We start from the raw sequence: 17,146 nt of genomic DNA, 5'->3' as shown, positions 1-17,146 counted from the left end.
GGAAAAGGCGTCCCAGTCCGCAGAGTCCACATGCTCGCCACAATGCCTCACTCGGAGCCCGAAGGGCCTCTGGTCAAGCGACAGAAGCTTACTGTCGCTTCCAAGCCGGCGACCGCCACACGCCAGTCCTCGCGCATCTTTGCGCCTTTCCGAGTATGTCTGCTAATACTGATGATCCAGGACTTTCAATGCTAATGCCAATGCTTCTCCCAGACTGTCGGCCTCGTCTCCCCCACGAACGTCCCCTTCACTTCGATTCCCATGGGCAAGACGACCTTCCAAATTACGACATCTGTAGGACGAGCCCTTCAGACCTACGATTTAAAGAGAGGTCTCAACCTGGTCTTCGTCACTCGCCCCCAGACTCCGGCCGACATCACCACGACGCTCGCATGGAAGGACAAGGTTTTCGCCGCATGGGGCGACGCCAGAAAGGGCGAGAAGCAGGGCTTCTGGGCATACAAGCGTGGAAAGAAAGTTGAGGAGCTCGAGCTCCCCGAAGATCTCAATGAGCCTATCCAACAGATCCTCATCTTCGGCTCATGGATCGTCGGATGCGCTGTGACGAGACTCGAGGTCTGGAAGTCGGCCACGCTGGAGCACTACACCACACTCTACACCATGGCTGGCAAGTCGGGCGCTAACGAGATCACGGGCGGCGTCACCAACATGCCCACCTACCTCAACAAGATTTTCGTCGGTCGCAAGGACGGTTGGGTCGAAATCTGGAACGTCAGCACCGGCAAACTCATTTACACCATCCTCCCTCCGACCCCCGACTGCGGCGCCGTCACCTGCATGCAGCCCACTACGGCCTTGTCACTCCTTGCCATTGCCTACGCGAACGGCAACTTGGTGGTTCAGAACATCCTGACCGATAAGCCAATTATCCAACTCAAGGCCGGCCACGACGATGAACCCGTCACTTCCATCTCCTTCAGATCCGACGGCATGGGTGCAGGTCACGACGGCCGCAAGGACGGTGTCATGGCAACCGCTACCGCTGCCACAGGAGACGTCACGTTTTGGGACCTGAACAACGGGGGCAGGGTCATGGGTGTTTTGAGGAGTGCGCACAACCCGCCGTCCGGCGACGGTCCCTTGGTGCGAGGAGGCATCAGCAAGGTTGAGTTCCTATCAGGACAGCCGGTTGTTGTCACCAGTGGACGGGACAACGCGCTCAAGACGTGGATCTTTGACGAGACACCCTTCTCCGCGATCCCGCGTATCTTGCACCAGCGCAGCGGTCATGCCGCACCCGTCAAGTGCTTGGAGTTCCTTCCTTCCGACTTTGATGGAGCCGACGCGGGCAACAAGTGGCTACTTAGTGGTGGTCAGGATCGCAGTCTCTGGGGATGGAGTATGCGGCGCGATGGTCAGAGCACCGAGCTCAGCCAAGGAAACATCCGCAAGATGGCAAAGAAGACTGGTATCCTTTCTACAAAGGCGATGGCTAGGGGTCCTACGACGACTCTGGAAGATCTCAAGGCTCCCGAGATTACATGCATTGCCAGTTCCCTCAACCGGGACGGTGGCATTGGTGCCCTGCCTGGCAACCAGCCCATCTGGCAGAAGCACAGGGAGAACAAGAAGAAGCTTGATGCCGAAGTCAGCGGATCGACTGGATGGGAGAGCGTCGTGACGGCACACAAGGATGACCCTTGGGCGCGTACATGGTTCTGGGGTCGCAAGAGAGCCGGTCGATGGGCATTCCCCACGGGCGACGGCTCTTTCGTCTCTACCATCGCCATCAGTTCCTGCGGTACTTTCGCTCTGGTCGGTTCTGTCGAGGGCAGCATCGACATGTACAACCTGCAATCCGGTCTTCACCGCCAGCGCTTCCCGTCCAGGCTCACTCCCGCTCAAGCGAGAGCGCTGAAGATCCAGCAGCTGAAGCAGGCCGACGACGTCGTGCAGCTTCACACTGAGAAGAGCAGTGGCTTTGCGGCCGGCACAGGAAGGCACACCAAGGCGATAACGGGCATCGTGGTGGACTCGATGAACAAGAACGTCATCACGTGCTCCTTGGACGGCAAGATCAAGTTCTGGAACTTTGTCACGGGCAACCTCGTGCACCAGATCAACTGGGCGCCAATGGCTGCCATCACCGGGTGCCGGTACCATGCCGCAAACGACCTCATGGCCTTCACCTGCGACGACAACTCGGTCCGCGTCGTCGACCTGGAGACCAAGAGGACAATTAGAGAGTTCTGGGGCTGCCAGGGCACCATCAACGACTTTTGCTTCTCCAACGACGGCCGCTGGATCATCGCCGCCTCGCAAGACTGCGTCGTCAGAATATGGGACCTGCCCACCAGCCATCTCATCGACGCCATCCGCCTCGAGAAGCCCTGCACCGCGCTGGCCATGTCCTCCTCGGGCGAGTACCTCGCCGCCACGATTGAGAACGAGCTCGGCGTCGCCATCTGGACCAACAAGTCCCTCTTCACGCACGTCCCGACGCGGCAAATCTCGGACAAGGAGGCCGCGCTGCTCACCGGGCCCACGACGTCCGGCGAAGGCGGCGAGGGCCTGCTCGAGGCGGCCTTCAACGAGGAGGGCGACGCGGACGCGCAGGACGAGACCGTCGTCGCGCCGACGATCGACCAGCTCAGCGCCGAGCTGACGACGCTGTCTCTCGTCCCCAAGAGCCGCTGGCAGACGCTGCTCCACCTGGATCTCATCAAGCAGCGCAACAAGCCGACCGAGGCGCCCAAGGCCCCCGAGAAGGCGCCCTTCTTCCTGCCCTCCGTCGGCGCCGGCAAGCAGCCGCAGCAGTCGCTCATCGAAGGCGCCGCGGCACCCGACGCCGATGTCGCGACGGAGTCGAACTCCCGCATCACCAAGCTCGAGCGCGGCCGCATGCAGGAAGCCTTTACGAGCAAGCTGGACGACGGCGCAGCCTCGGGAGACTGTAAGTTTTCCATTCACACCTAAACCACCAAACTCCCAGACATGACAAAGAAAGCTAACACATGTCAAATAGTCGACGACTTCATCACCCACCTCAAATCCCTCTCCCCTTCGACAGCAGACCTCGAGCTCCGCTCCCTCTCCCCCGAGGACGGCGGCCTCCTCAACTTCATCCGCGCGCTGACGAGCCGCCTCGCGGCCCGCCGCGACTACGAGCTGGTCCAGGCCTGGATGACTGTGTTTTTGCGGCTGCACTTTGACCTCGTCATGGCCGACGTGGAGCTGCTGGAGGCGTTGGGCGAGTGGAAGGCGCTGCAGGCGAGGGAGGCCGGGCGGTTGGACGATCTTGTTGGGTACTGTAGCGGTGTTGTCGGTTTCTTGCGGAGCCCTAGGACGTAAAGAGAGAGAGTGTGAGAGAGAAGCAGGAAGGGAAAAGCGTTTGTTTATTTATTCGTTGTTCATCTTGTGGAAAGATAGAGGACCATGTTCTATGAGACTTTTGTGAGAAAAAGGAGGAAGGACGCCATTCCGTGTAGAAAGTATCGTCTGGCGAGATGGATGAATCAAATCTTAATACCCACCAAACGGTATCGTAGAGCAACATACCCCTCGATTGTCTTTCTGTCAGTCAGCCTTTTTCATTATTCTTATTCTCCCCGTCACAGACTACTACGAAGAAGAGCAAGGCCATTGGAGGGCTCATCTATCTACACATCACGATGCTCCCAATACCACCGTGATCGACTCGCATGAGCTCGGCAACCTCAAGCCGAGTCAGTCATCCACGCATCATTGAAACCTTGCGGACAGCTGCTCGCACTCTCTTCTGGAATAAGACTATAAGTAAAAAAACGAACCCGGTCATCCGGTTCCGCCAAGTGATGAACCCCACGGGGGGCCCCAATACGTGGGAAATTATACCGGGGAACCGAAAGGCGGGACTACCCCCTTCTAGGTTCTTTCTCGACGCGTTGTTGCACCGACGCAACCTGAGCACACGGCAAGCCGGCCGCAACGTTGAGGAGAGGGGGTGGGCGATCCTTTTCACAGTTCTTGACTACCTCACGGATAGAGCAGGCAGTCACGCAGTCTTACCTGTGTTCCTGCAGATGAGAAAGGTCCCAATTCATGCCTGTCATGGAATTGAAATCCCGCTTCTTGGCTGTGGGCGGTGACTTGCTAGTCCCAAAGTCTGCCAACCTTGGCCACCTTGGCCCGGCTCGCCTCGGCGAAAAGGGCACCGAAGAAAGGTGGGGATCGGCGGAGGGGGGCTTCTGCGGGTGGTCCGGGGTTTGGAGGAGCGTCGTGCGGAGAAGAAGGTCCAACTAATTACCTACCCCAGACTTTGAAAAAGAATTGGACCATGTCATTCGTCCGCCGGGCCGGGCCTCAATTTCTCCACGCGGACATGGTCGTCCTTGCATGTCAGAAAAGTTCATGAACTCTGCGTTTCTACGTTTCCCTCAGGTACGCCAAACATAAGACAGACAGGTGACAGCCTTCCCCGCATCTCTATGTCCATCTCTCATACTGACTAACTTACCCAGCTTCGCTGTCTGGCAATATCTGCATATCCAGCCCCCCCTCGTCTGGATACGGATACAATCCAACCCAACCTAAACCCTGCGACCTGCGGGGAGGCCTGCCAGCCTAAATATGTCGCTGGGGGGGTGGTCATGGGGTCGTATTCCCTTCCCAAGAGAAATAAACAAATTCCGGAGATGAGATGCCCGAGATCCTCCCTCCTCCACACCAACATCCAGCAAAGGCCCCGTCATGACGGGGTCCTTTCGGGAGAATGGCTTGCGGTCATAAAAAGGAAGCCTTCTCTTCTCTCATGCTGAACATCCCTTTCTCGGTCTCTTCTCGCTGGCTAGGCAAGCGAAGAGTTAGAGTTCCGACGAGATATCGAGTCGAACGAAACACTTTTCGCCAGTCCCCTCGTTCCCAATTCATCCACCGAGCGATCTCTACTGCCAGTCGCACGCTCGTGGGACTCCCGACGAACCAAAGATGCGCGTCTCCTCCCTCCGCGGCGCCGCCCTAGGCGCAGCCCTCGCCGCCCTCGCGACCAAGGCATCCGCAGCCCTCAACGCAACAGAAACCTCCAACCGCCTCATCATCGCAAACGACCGCCTCTACGCCGCCGTCTCCAAACCAGGCGGCGCCGTCGTCGAACTCACCCTCGACGGCGTAAACCTCCTCGGCACCGCCTCCGGCGCAACGGGCCAGGGGCCGTACCTAGACTGCTACTGCACCCCGCAAGGCTTCTGGACGCCCGGCACCGTGAAGCCTACCTTTGCGCTCTACTCGGGCACCGATTCGTCCGGCGTAGCCTACGGCGGCGTCAAAATGTCAGACACCTACGCCTCGACGGGCCAGGTCCTGGAGCAGTACTGGTTCCTCCGCGACGGCGAGACGGGCCTGCACATGTTCAGCCGCGTGGCCTACCACAACGAGACCTCCCCCTTCTTGCGGAACCTCCAGGAGTTGAGGACGCTGTTCCGTCCCAACGAGCCCATGTGGACGCACCTCCTCACCAACCCGACGCAGTACGCCCCCTTACCCTCAAAGGACGCCGTCGCGCAGCAGGTCGTCGTCCAAGACGCGACGTGGTATCTGGGCAACACGCCCCAAGACCCCTACGTCCAGCAAGAAGCCGACTGGTTCACGAAATACACCTTCCAAGACACCTGGCGCGACGTCGACGCCTACGGCATGTTCGCCGACGGCTCCAAGACGACCGACGGGTCCGCGTTCGGCGCCTGGATGGTCTTCAACACGCGCGACACGTATTTCGGCGGCCCCCTCCACTCGGACCTGACGGTCGACGGCATCGTCTACAATTACATCTCGTCCAACCACCACGGCGACCAGACGCCCAACATCACAAACGGCTTCGATCGCACCTTTGGCCCGCAGTACTACCACTTCAACAAGGGCCCCGCGGGTACCTCCATCCTCGACCTCCACGCCGACGCCGCCAAGCTCGCCGACCCGGAGTGGAACGCCGCCTTCTACGACGACATTGCCCACCTCGTCCCCAACTACGTCCCCTCGACGCAACGCACCACCTGGAAGCTCCACGTCGACCTCCCCGAAGGCGTGACGAAGCCCATCGCCGTGCTGGCGCAGAACGGCATCGACTTCCAAGACAACGTCTTTGACACAAAAGCCTACCAGTACTGGACCGACATCGACGCCCAAGGCTACGCCACGATCCCGCGCGTCAAAGAAGGAACCTATCGCCTCACAATCTACGGCGACGGCATCTTTGGGCAATACATCAAGGACGACGTCAAAATCGTGGCCGGCAAAATCGACACCACCCACGCGCGCTGGCGCGAGGAAGAATCCGGCACGGAAATCTTCCGCATCGGCACCCCCGACAAGTCCTCGGGCGAATACCGCCACGGCTTCGCGCGCGACACGACCAAGCCCCGCACGCCCGAAGAATACCGCATCTACTGGGCGCGCTACGACTTCCCCACCGAGTTCCCCGAGGGCATCCGCTTCCGCGTCGGCGAGGACGACGTCGCGCAGGACCTAAACTACGTACACTGGGCAGCCTTCGGCGGCAAAGGAAACTCCCTCCGTCCGGAGCTGTACCTCGGCGACGGCAACGTCAACAACTGGACCCTCGTCTTCGACCTCGAGGAGGCGGCCGTCACGCAGAAGCGGTACGGCACGTTCACGGTGCAGCTCGCGGGCGCCAAGACGGCGGCGGGCAACACCGATGTCTTCAACGCGAGCGAGCCGCATTCCAACTTAAAGTATACCGTCAATGTCAACGGAAAGGATCTGGAGCCGTGGGTGATTCCGTATTACCAGAGCAGCTCGTGCGCGGTGCGGTCGGCGGTGGTGTGCTACAACGTCGCCAACAAATTCGTCTTTGACTCGAAGCTGTTGAAGGCGGGCGAGAACGAGATTGTTCTGAGCTTGCCGTACGGCGCGACGAATTATGAGAGCGCTGTGCTTACGCCTGCTATTTACGTGCAGTATGATGCGCTGCGGTTGGAGATCAAGTAAGATAGCGATAGTAGTCGAATTTCGTCGTTGAGGTTGATTTAGCCCTTCAGTGGATGCAATAAGTGAGACATGAATAAAGTTTAACATTAATCATCAGACAACCGTCTCTGCTCCTTGATTACTTCCTTACCTGTTCTTTCCCCTCTTCGGTTTTGGAGAAGGAGACACCAAAAAACTACAAAATGGAAGCTTTGACTCTGTGCCGAAGAGCCGGGTCCTAGCCAGAAAGAATCATTGAACGAATGCAAGCAAGAGCAAGAGGTTAAAAGAGGCTGAGTCTGATTCGGAGTAGAGACGAAAAAGAATTGAGTGCAAGTTTGGGCCAGGCCCCGCCCGCGGTCGGATGTAAAACGGTTCGTTTCAAGATACCTTACTGTCAAGAGAAAGGTGGGAGCGTCGTGTTTTGCGATAAGGCCCGGACCGCGAGCAGCCACGAGAACGCGTAAGAACTCAAGGTGAGAGATTGGGAGTTTGGTGGTGGTGGTGGTGGTGGTTCACTCTCTCAGGCCCAGGAGTAAGGAAAAGGAGCAAGACGAGGCAGGGGCATGTTTGGGCCTGCGATATGGTTCATACCGTGGGCGTCGCATAGAAGTGGAAATTCCGTACTAAGAGATGGAGTTTTGTTGATTGACGACGACGAACGGAGTACTCTCGTGGGCCATGTGCGACCCAAAAACCAGTGTTTCAAACTGTTGAACCTTGCTAAATGATGGTTTCTGTCTTTCTTTTTGACACCGGCTGTTCAGTCTGTCTTTGGTTCAACTGTGGCTGAGATATCGATTACCGAGCGGTGATGCAAGCTCATGAATGAGAAGATCAATATTTACCCAACACAAAAGAAAGAGGACAAAGTCTCAATCCAAGTGGTCGGGTTTGTGCACCAAAGGCGGTTTGGAACTCGCGGCGTTTCTTGAATCGCGGGAGAGCTACGTTAGACCAGCCTCAGAGGGTTGCGCTCGTGTTCAAGTCGCACCAATATTTGAGCTTGGTAACTAGTTTCTCGGCCGGGTGAGCTTCCGTAGAGGGCCTGGGAAACGTAACATTCCGATAACCGACTCGCAGTCCGTGAAAGAGATGATTCCCCGAGAAACGCAGAAATCTGCGGAACCAAAGAGTTTCGTCAAACGCCGCCTTTGCCGGATCTTTTCCAATAGCTGAATCTGATGCTCTGAACAGCGTATTGCGTGAGGTAGGTATTGGTTTCTTGTCTTGGCCGGGCGTAACCCGGCCACACAATTGCTCAAGTCCCAAAGAGACAACACTAACACTGCCCGCCCCGCCCCGCCCCCAAATCTGCATGTAAGTGCAGACGGCAGGCTGCGCCAGACAAATCGTAGGATTTTGCAACGTAAGTGCCGCGGCCAAGGCTAATTGTATGCCGTGCAACGGCGAGCTGGTGCTCGGTATGCATCATATTCAAGGTTGGGCGGCAGAAGAGGCGGACGTACTAGGCCTTCGCCGGCAAAAGATCGCCGGGCTGGAAAGAAGCTGTAGTTTGTACGCCCAATATGACGGTCGGTAGGGCTGCTCATCTGCACGCAGCTATCTCGAAGGGACTTTGGAGCGATGCTGAACCTGTACCTGGCTAGCTCTTACGCTCTCCAGAATGAGTGGATGATCGTCCGGCTGCGTTGAGCAAGGCTGATGCGGCGTATCATTGCATATGTTGTCTCTGACCAAAGATCTTTCTTCTGATGATCGATTTGTTCCCGCGAAATCCCTCGCCCAAAGAACTTTGGGCAGATGACGGGAATAGTATCAACAGCCGCAGTATGACCATATCGTCATCGTGCCTACGGTGAGAGCCTAGGTTAGGCAGCACTTATTCCCGTTGCTTGAAGGATGATACTTGGTCGGCTTTGACCCATCCACCCATCCAGGAGATGCATCTTTAGGCCGCAGACTGCGGGCCGCGTTGAATGTCGGTGTGACCTCTCAGGTTTGAATGCAAACATCGAAGTGATCGCCAGAGCACTGGCCAAGGTCACGGCTCCATCGAGGCTGATTCGTGATCTTTCTTCATCGTAGCATCGCTCTTGTTCTGCATAAGGTCACTTGGCCGCGCTTGCTGCGACCCTGCCACGTCGCTGATTCGAAAAACGAAAGCCTTGTTGTCGCAAAGAGAAGAAGAGAGACCGTCCTGATGCAAAAAAAAAAAAAAAAAAAAAAAAAGCCATCGTGATTGTTGTCATCCAAAGCTCCAGGTTCGACATCGGCTCCCACCTGCAGGTTGCGGGCCAGCTCGTGATGCGAGGTGGTCCCCGGCAGTAGGAATGCGAGAAATGCCCCTCCATCCCCGCTGTCAGCTCGGGTCGTCAGCCACCCCCCGGGACCAGGGTGGCACTGATGCCTCTCGTGTCTTTGCTGGCCTGTCTCTGGTGTTCTGCATGTCGAGGTAATCTTGTTGAGGTCCTCGAAACAAAGCGAGCCCTGGTTCCCCGTCTCGCCAGTTGACACTCAGGAGAAGGAAGGTACTCCATAAAGAATTTTCCATGGCGCTCCACCGCATTGAGGATCAGCCTCTGCGCCGCTGCCGTGGGAAATAAGCTGTCAAGCAACGAATTGGAGACGTCGACGCCAGGGCCTGGAGTTATTGGATGGTTCTTGGTCAGTCTTGGATGACGAGCCGTAACTTTGTGGCCATGATTTTGCCAATATTTGACTGCACGCCGCAGTCATGCGCATGGGAGGACAAGGTTCGCGGACTTGTCGACAGTTGGTCTTAGTCGGACTGTCATCTGAGTCTGGTGTCCATCCATTGTACACAAGCTTGATGATCCCTCCTACCGGCTACGTCAGCGGAGCAATAAATGTTGGTGAACGACGTGGTGTTGTGCATCCATTAGGCGAAGGGATCAGTCCCGAGGCTGCGATGTTGTGCCATGGCTGAAAGGATGACTCGGGATGAACAGGCATCGCAATAAAGCGCAGGTCCAGAATGCGAGTCTGGATCATGGGAATGAATCACAGCTGTCGGAGCTTGTTGGTGTGCAAGTGTAACGTGCGACCTCATCATGAGGGGTCTTTGTGGATGTTACCTTGACCATGCTTGAGTAGATGCCTCAGATATTCCCGGATCAGCATCCTTTGGGATTTCGTACTTTCGTGGGCGTTGCTAGTCAGATTGAGCTGCCCATTGCATATCGGAGTACTACTCTGTGCGAATGGAGAGCAAAGTTTACCATCATAAAGTGAGGGAAAGACGCAAAGAAGTGTGTGAAGAAGAGCTAGAGGAGGAAAAAAAGCTACGTCCCTCTCTTACACCACGAGCTTCAGGTGTCGCTGTTGGACCAGACGAAGGAGGAATGGAGGAGGAAACTAAGGAAAGACCCGCACGTGGCTGTGCGCGATGTGCAGATTTTCCCAATTAGGGGCGGCAGATGCCAGGGTATCCCCCTCCTGCCCCTCATGCCCGGGGGCCAGTCCCAGCCAAGAGACCCAAGACAGAGGGGGACATGGGGCTTGCAACACCCTTTAAGCCCCTGGTCATAGCATCCCTGGCTAATGGAAGGCCCGGATACCGATCTCTGGTTCCTGGGCGTTGGAACTTGGCGCCACCAGGGTCGCACTTCCTTATACGCAGTACTTGTACTTCGTAAGGTACGGAGTAGTCGTGGGTTGTGAGTGTGACAGTCTCACAGTCTCACTGTTCAGTGCTCAGGCGCGCTGGGTTCGGGTTCAAGATTCGTCACAAGTACCTTATCGCCCGATAAGCGGTCGGGTGCTGTACGTACCTTACCTGGCGCAAGGATGGGACAAACCGATACCCAAGGTAAGGTACCTTACTCTTCCTCCTCCCTCAGTCCCAGGTGCAGAGCAAGGTACCTTCTACCACAGACCAGACCAGTTGGTGCGGTCTCGCGCCGCCCGCCAACAGCATAACGTACAATCTTGTCTGAAACACCATCTACCGCCAGTCACCTTTACACATTCAGCTCTCAAGCTCCCCTCTCCATAGACTCCAACAACTCCCAAGCAACCAAGACTCCCAAAGAGTCTCCGAGCTGGCGGTAGACCCTCGTCCCATTCGAATATCTCCCAATGAACGACAGCGCTTACCGACCCGCTCGCTCTCCAAGGAACCGCTGTTCAAACGCCCTTGTCTTGTCTTGCCCCTTTTGCTATCTGTACTCCGAGTTTGCTCTTCTGCCCTTTGCCCTTCGGTACTGAGTACGGATACTTCGTACTTTGGACTCTTCGCGCTTTGCCTCTCTGGTCATCATCTCATCCCATGTTCCTTGGTTCTTCCTCCCAGATACACCAACTGGCACCACAGTCTGACCCCTGACTGTGATCTTCGTACTTCTTTGCCGGGTGGCCCCTGCCAGGGCGCAGCCGCGTGCGATGTGCTGGCTCGACGAGAAGGCAGCTCCTGATCCCAACACCAGATGAAGCCTTGTTTTGTTTTGTGCTTGTTTCCAGGCTGCGAGTGAAGACACACGCAAAGAGGACCATGGCGCTGTCATCGCAGGATCAGGACGCTGGCAAAAGCTGCGCCTGCGCCAGCTCCTGCTTATCCTTTCCTTCCTCTTCCTCTTCCTCCTACCTTGACGCTGATCTTGACATTGACGACATCTCCGCTTCTTCCAACCCGTCATCTTCGTGCTTCCATTCCTGCTGCTGCTGCCACCGCCCCAGCTTTCCACTTCTTCGGAGCCCTGCTACCAAGATTGCCGTCCAGGATCAGCATTACCGTCCCTCCTCATCGCCTTGTCCGTACCCGCCTTCTTCCCACCACCTCCATTACTGCTGTGCCGGTCCACCAGTTCGGAGGAAACCTGGACAAGGGGCACATGGACCGGAATCCTCGCCCGCTCCTGATATATTTAACATCCCGGCCCTCCTCTACCGAAAGTGGCCTCTCCTTGCTCTCGCCATCGCCATCGCAGCTGATACATATATCCTCCTCCACTACTCTTCCTCTCACTTCTCTACATCCAACAGAGAAGACCAGACGAACTGTCCCACCTCCTTACCCAACTCCTTATACTTAATAACATTCAACATGGTCGCCAACGTTGGAGGGCTCGCAGCCCGGGCAGTCTTTCTCATGTCCACTCGTCCTATTGCCCAAAGAGCGGACGTCGCCTCATACACCAATAATGCCGTTGCCGCCATCCGCACGCTCGAGACGACCTGGTACGACGTTGGCTCAGGTCTTTGGGACAACGCCTGGTGGAACAGCGCCAACGCCTTTACAACCCTCGCCGACTTCGCCGACCTGAATCGGAATGCCGCTAACGAGCTCAACATCGGAGGTATCCTCATGAACACCTTCCAACAGGCTCAGAAGGCCACAGCATCAGCTTCCAAGTCTATCAACGCGGCTGGTCTTGTCACAACCTCGTACGCCATCACCAAGCGTGAGGTCCCACTACCCATCGAAGGTCGTCAATTCAGCGCTCAGGGCTTCCCCAACTTCATCAACGAGTTTTATGACGACGAAGGCTGGTGGGCGCTCGGCCTGATCCGCGCCTATGATCTTACCCAGACTCAAGATTACCTCGATATGGCCGTGCGCATCTTTGCCGATATGAAGACCGGCGGTGGTACCAACTGCAATGGCGGGATCTACTGGAGCAAGGACCGCAAGTATGTCAACGCCATTGCCAACGAGCTCTACCTCAGCGTCGCCGCCTCGCTGGCCAACCGCATCTCGGGTGATAAGGCCAGCTACCTCAAGATCGCGACTGATCAGTGGACCTGGTTCAAGGCCACCGGCATGATCAACGACGATGGCACCATCAACGACGGCCTGGACGGCAACTGCAAGAACAACGGCGCCAACGTGTGGTCTTACAACCAAGGTGTCGTCCTCGGCGGTCTTGTCGAGCTCAGCAAGGCTAATGGCGACAAGTCGGTCCTGACAGACGCCACCAACATTGCCAAGGCGGCCATCAAGCAGCTGGCCGACGACAACGGCATCCTGCACGACACTTGCGAGCCCAACTGCGGCTCTGACGGCAACCAATTCAAGGGCATCTTTGTCCGTAACCTGCGATACCTGCACGCCGCGGCGCCCAACAACGACTTCAAGACCTTCATCACCAAGAACGCCGACAGCAACTGGAATACCAACCGCGACTCGGCTGGCAAGATGGGTGTCGTCTGGTCGGGCCCCGCGCAAGGCGTTTCCGGGCCGACTCACAGCTCGGCACTCGACTCCATCGTTGCCGCCATTGCCGTCGCGTGAGCGAAAAGACCTTTTAGAGATGAATAGTTCTCAGACCTTTGGATCCTCACCATCATCGGGCAGGCGTTGGACATTTTTGCTTTCTTCACATGGCCGCTCTACAAACACTCGTTCTCTTTAATTAGGCGCAGGGGAAAAAACGGCAACGAACGGATTAGACTTGATCGAGAACGGGATACCCCTCAGAACACACGGACACTCCTTTGATGCCCTGGGCTGAGCAAGACAAGACCAGCTCGGGCGGCGCATGGGAGCGGTTTTCTTATTGTTAATAATGACTCTAATGAGTAATGATACCATAGTTTCGTTTTGGATAGTCTTTAGGTTAGGCTTGCGCGGGAGCATGCGAATATGCTGAGGCAGAGACGTGTTGGATAATACATGATCTTCCACCACATACATACACGCTATTCAATGACTACCCGTTCTGTGAGACTCGTGATTGCACCAAAACTACTCCGTAGAGGCCGCCCTCCATGGATCCATAGCATCTGGGTAATTCCCCTGAGCTAGGCTTCCGTGGATCTCAAAGGAGAGAGATTCTAAAAGGACTGAGCGCCAAGGGGGTCTCCACGGTGGTATCGGCGCGGGAGGTTAAATTGGGAGTTGATGCAAACTCTCGAGAGTAAAAAAAAAAAAGAAAAAAAGGGAGATCTCCCGAAACGATCATCCGCGAGTTCATTCGGGGCTGTGAGCCGGTAGTGTACAAAGAAAGTTAATTCTGGCGCAATGCTGATCGCTTCCGCTTTAAATTGCCCGAGGGAGATCGTTCGGGGGGAAATGGGCTGGTTGGTTGAGGTTCCATGGTTGGTTGTTATGCGGGGGAAATTGAAATTGGAGACCATCGCGGGTTGTTTCCCCCCCTTGTTCTCCTGTCAGGCAAAGCTTTTTTTTTTTTTTTTTTTTTTTTTTTTGGTGACGAGACGACTCTGATGAGACCCTAACTTTTGAGAATGTGTTCGGGTCAGGATGGTCTATAATCATGCTCTCATTATTCTTCCCTTCTTTGCATGATCGCTTATTAGTTCATCCATTCTTTCTTGGGCTCCTGTCGTCATTTGTGAGAGGCTTGCTTGAAAGAAGGGATTGAAGCTCGCAGTATTACAATTGGTCACTGCTATTTGGCTGTTTATAAGCATATTCGATCCCACTATGCGAATAATCACTAATATGTAGATACGCGTCATATGCGAAGATGGGGTGAAGTCTTGGCTCCTCAAGTTTTCTGTGGAGATTTGACTTCAGAGTTCCCTGCAGAGGCAGTCAATGATCCGCGCATCCTCCCATCTCCAACCACACACATTACACCAGCCAGCCTGCAAAGCCAGAACTCTGTCCGACGCTGGCAGTCAAGCCACAGCTTTGTCATGATACACATGCGCGTATTCTCAGCCAGGGTGGGAATTCGCAAAGACAAGAGAGCCCCCCCCCACTCGTTGACTTTTCGAAATAGCATTGAGAGCCCGCCACATCAGGTCCCCCCTCCCTTCCGGTCCGTTCCGGTTGGAAGAAGGAGCTGAAGCTCCCGTCCGTCGCTCACACAACATGCCAATAAGTCGACGCAGTGAGACATCACTTTGGCGCGTATTTCAACTAAGGCAAGGTACGACGAGGCGAGGGGCTTACCTACCTACCTATTTGAATTGTGCGCGGTGCGCCAATTGCTGCAGCAGTCCATGACGTAAGGTATACTTTTATCAACCCAAGTGGGCGGTGCGTCGGAGCCTTCGGGAAGTGGTCATGATGATATGGGCGCGTACCTTCGCGTGCGTATGTGAGAGAGAAGCTTTTGTGCCTCTCACACATTTTTTTTTTTTTTTTTTTTTTTTTTTTTTTTTTTTGCAATTCAGCATTCCTCAGCCGCGCTGTGTATCCTGGGACGAAGATTGGGACACGCAGCTTAGAAAAGGTTGTTTCATCTCTTTCCAGCCCATCTTTGCTCTGTCCGACCGAATTGGTTTTCCCGTCCCAATTGGATGTCGTTGCTTTGCTGCTCTTCCAAACCTGCGACGGTACCACGGAGCGAACTCTTCGTCTCATCTTCGGTCTCAGCTACCTACCTACCTACAATTTCCTCTCTTCTTCTGATACCAATCCCCTTCCAGTGAAGCAATAGTCGATCTTAAAGAAAACCCGGTAGCAAACACCGCGGCCATGGCAGCCACCTCGGCCGACCCCTTTGGCCAGATCCTCAAGGACCTAGTCCTCATCGCCATCAGCCTCGCCTTCGTCCCCTTAGCCACGACAATCCTCGTCCTGAGCCATGCGTGGCAGCGCTTCCTGCGTCCCGGCCAGGCCTTCGATCCCGCCGCCGCCACAGACCGCCAACAACAACAGCGGCGCACCATCCTCGTCACCGGCGTCGGTATGACAAAGGGCCTCACCCTCGCACGACTGTTCCACCAAGCAGGCCACCGCGTCGTGGGCGCCGACTTCTCCCCACACGCCTGCGGCAGCCGATCCGTCGCCCTCGACGCCTACCACGTCCTCCAGAAACCCGGCCGAGCCGGAGGCGGCGCCGACCCGTACCTCGACTCGGTGCTGCGGATCGTCGAGCGGGAAAAGGTCGACCTCTGGGTCAGCTGCTCGGGCGTCGGCTCGGCCGTCGAAGACGGCGTCGTCAAGGAGGTCGTCGAGGCCCGCACGCGGTGCCGCGCCGTGCAGCCCGACGTCGCGCGCACCCGGATTCTGCACGAGAAGGATTCCTTCATGGACCACACGCGCGAGACGGGCCTGCGCGTACCAGAGTCGTACCTCGTCACGAGCCGCCACGAGATGCTAGCCGCGCTCGAGGAGGCGTCGGGGAGCCTGTCATACGACGATGACGACGACGACCCCGCGTCCACCGCCAAAACCAAGAAACCGCGCTTCATCGCCAAGTCGGTGGGCGTCAACGACCGCGGCCGCGGCGACATGACGCTGCTGCCGCTGCCAACGGAGAAGCAGACGTACGACCACGTCTACCGCCTCGAGTGGCTGGGCCTGTCGGACAAGGAGCCCTGGCTGCTGCAGGAGTTCATCGACGGCGACGAGTTTTGCACGCACGCGCTCGTGGTCCGCGGGCAGGTGAGGGCGTTTGTGGCGTGTCGCTCGGCGGAGCTGCTGATGCACTACGTCGCGCTGCCGGCTGCGTCGGCGCTGTCGAGGGCGATGCTCGAGTTTACGAGGAAGCAGGCTGCGTCGTTTGGGGAGGCGTATACGGGGCACTTGAGTTTTGATTTCATGGTCAGCGGTGAGGATGTTGCTGCGGCGGCGGCGGATGGGTGTAAGCCTGAGCAGCTGAAGCTGTATCCGATTGAGTGTAACCCGCGGGCGCATACCGCTGTTGCGTTGTTTGGGGATACGCCGGATCTGGTGGAGCAGTACCTGAGCGTCCTAGACGAGGCGGAAACTTCTAGTGGCAGCGGCTCGGAGACAGATGTGGTGACGCCGAGGAGGCCGGCCAAGTACTACTGGATCGGGCACGACCTCTTCACGCTGCTGCTGCTCCCCACGGCGAGGCTGCTGCTGTTCAGGATATCGATTGCGGCGTACTGGCGGTCTGTGAGGACGTTTGTCGAGCACGTTCTATTCTGGAAGGACGGGATGTTTGAGCTGTGGGATCCGATGCCGGCGTGCTGGCTTTATCACGTTTACTGGCCCATGACGTTTTGGGACTGCGTTGTGAATAGGAGGGGCTGGAGCCGGATCAACGTGAGCACTACAAAGATGTTTGAGTGCGATTGAGGAGTTCAGTGTCAGTGTAGATGCCATGTCGATTGACGGTTTTCAATCCAAGGCCACTTTTTGAAAGTCACATTAATGATTTGATCAACTTCGTGGAGCTTTTGTGACAGCTTCTAAATGCTTCCAGGACCCAAATGCAAATAGAGCATAGTTCAGAGATTAAGACGAACCGTCAAAATTGCCAAACTTCTGGTCAAGGTGGATCCGGTGGCCACTGCCTTAATGATTCTTACATGGCATGTAATATCAGATACTAGATCTCGGACTCGCCCTTAGTGCCGGGAT

The 17,146-nt window shown here is 56.3% G+C and overlaps 4 protein-coding genes across 4 annotated transcripts; all 4 read left to right on the top strand.

Moving 5' to 3' along the window:
- The first annotated feature begins 160 nt into the window (after positions 1 to 160).
- On the top strand, positions 161 to 3,712 carry BDP81DRAFT_124556 (WD domain-containing protein). Its single transcript, XM_060581646.1, has 2 exons — positions 161 to 2,914; positions 2,987 to 3,712. Exons 1-2 carry the CDS (start codon positions 262 to 264, stop codon positions 3,310 to 3,312), a joined length of 2,979 nt encoding a protein of 992 aa, XP_060449525.1. The 5' UTR covers positions 161 to 261; the 3' UTR covers positions 3,313 to 3,712.
- A 1,214-nt stretch (positions 3,713 to 4,926) lies between these two features.
- On the top strand, positions 4,927 to 6,942 carry BDP81DRAFT_445916 (rhamnogalacturonate lyase; the record flags this gene model as incomplete). The annotated part of the gene is made up of 1 exon (XM_060592009.1): positions 4,927 to 6,942. The coding sequence occupies one exon, from the start codon at positions 4,927 to 4,929 to the stop codon at positions 6,940 to 6,942; it is 2,016 nt and encodes a 671-aa protein (XP_060449524.1).
- Positions 6,943 to 11,947: 5,005 nt separating this feature from the next.
- Positions 11,948 to 13,135, top strand: BDP81DRAFT_445915 (glycosyl hydrolase; the record flags this gene model as incomplete). The annotated part of the gene is made up of 1 exon (XM_060592008.1): positions 11,948 to 13,135. One exon carries the CDS (start codon positions 11,948 to 11,950, stop codon positions 13,133 to 13,135), a length of 1,188 nt encoding a protein of 395 aa, XP_060449523.1.
- Positions 13,136 to 14,953: 1,818 nt separating this feature from the next.
- On the top strand, positions 14,954 to 17,145 carry BDP81DRAFT_417645 (uncharacterized protein). The gene has a single exon (XM_060589646.1). The coding sequence runs from the start codon at positions 15,290 to 15,292 to the stop codon at positions 16,859 to 16,861; it is 1,572 nt and encodes a 523-aa protein (XP_060449522.1). The 5' UTR covers positions 14,954 to 15,289; the 3' UTR covers positions 16,862 to 17,145.
- Position 17,146: the final 1 nt, after the last annotated feature.

Source organism: Colletotrichum phormii (assembly GCF_030913505.1).
Source record: "Colletotrichum phormii strain CBS 102054 chromosome Unknown BDP81scaffold_3, whole genome shotgun sequence".
Classification (NCBI taxonomy): domain Eukaryota; kingdom Fungi; phylum Ascomycota; class Sordariomycetes; order Glomerellales; family Glomerellaceae; genus Colletotrichum; species Colletotrichum phormii.
Note: the sequence above shows the minus strand (reverse complement) of the source record. Positions and strands in the feature narration are given on the sequence as shown.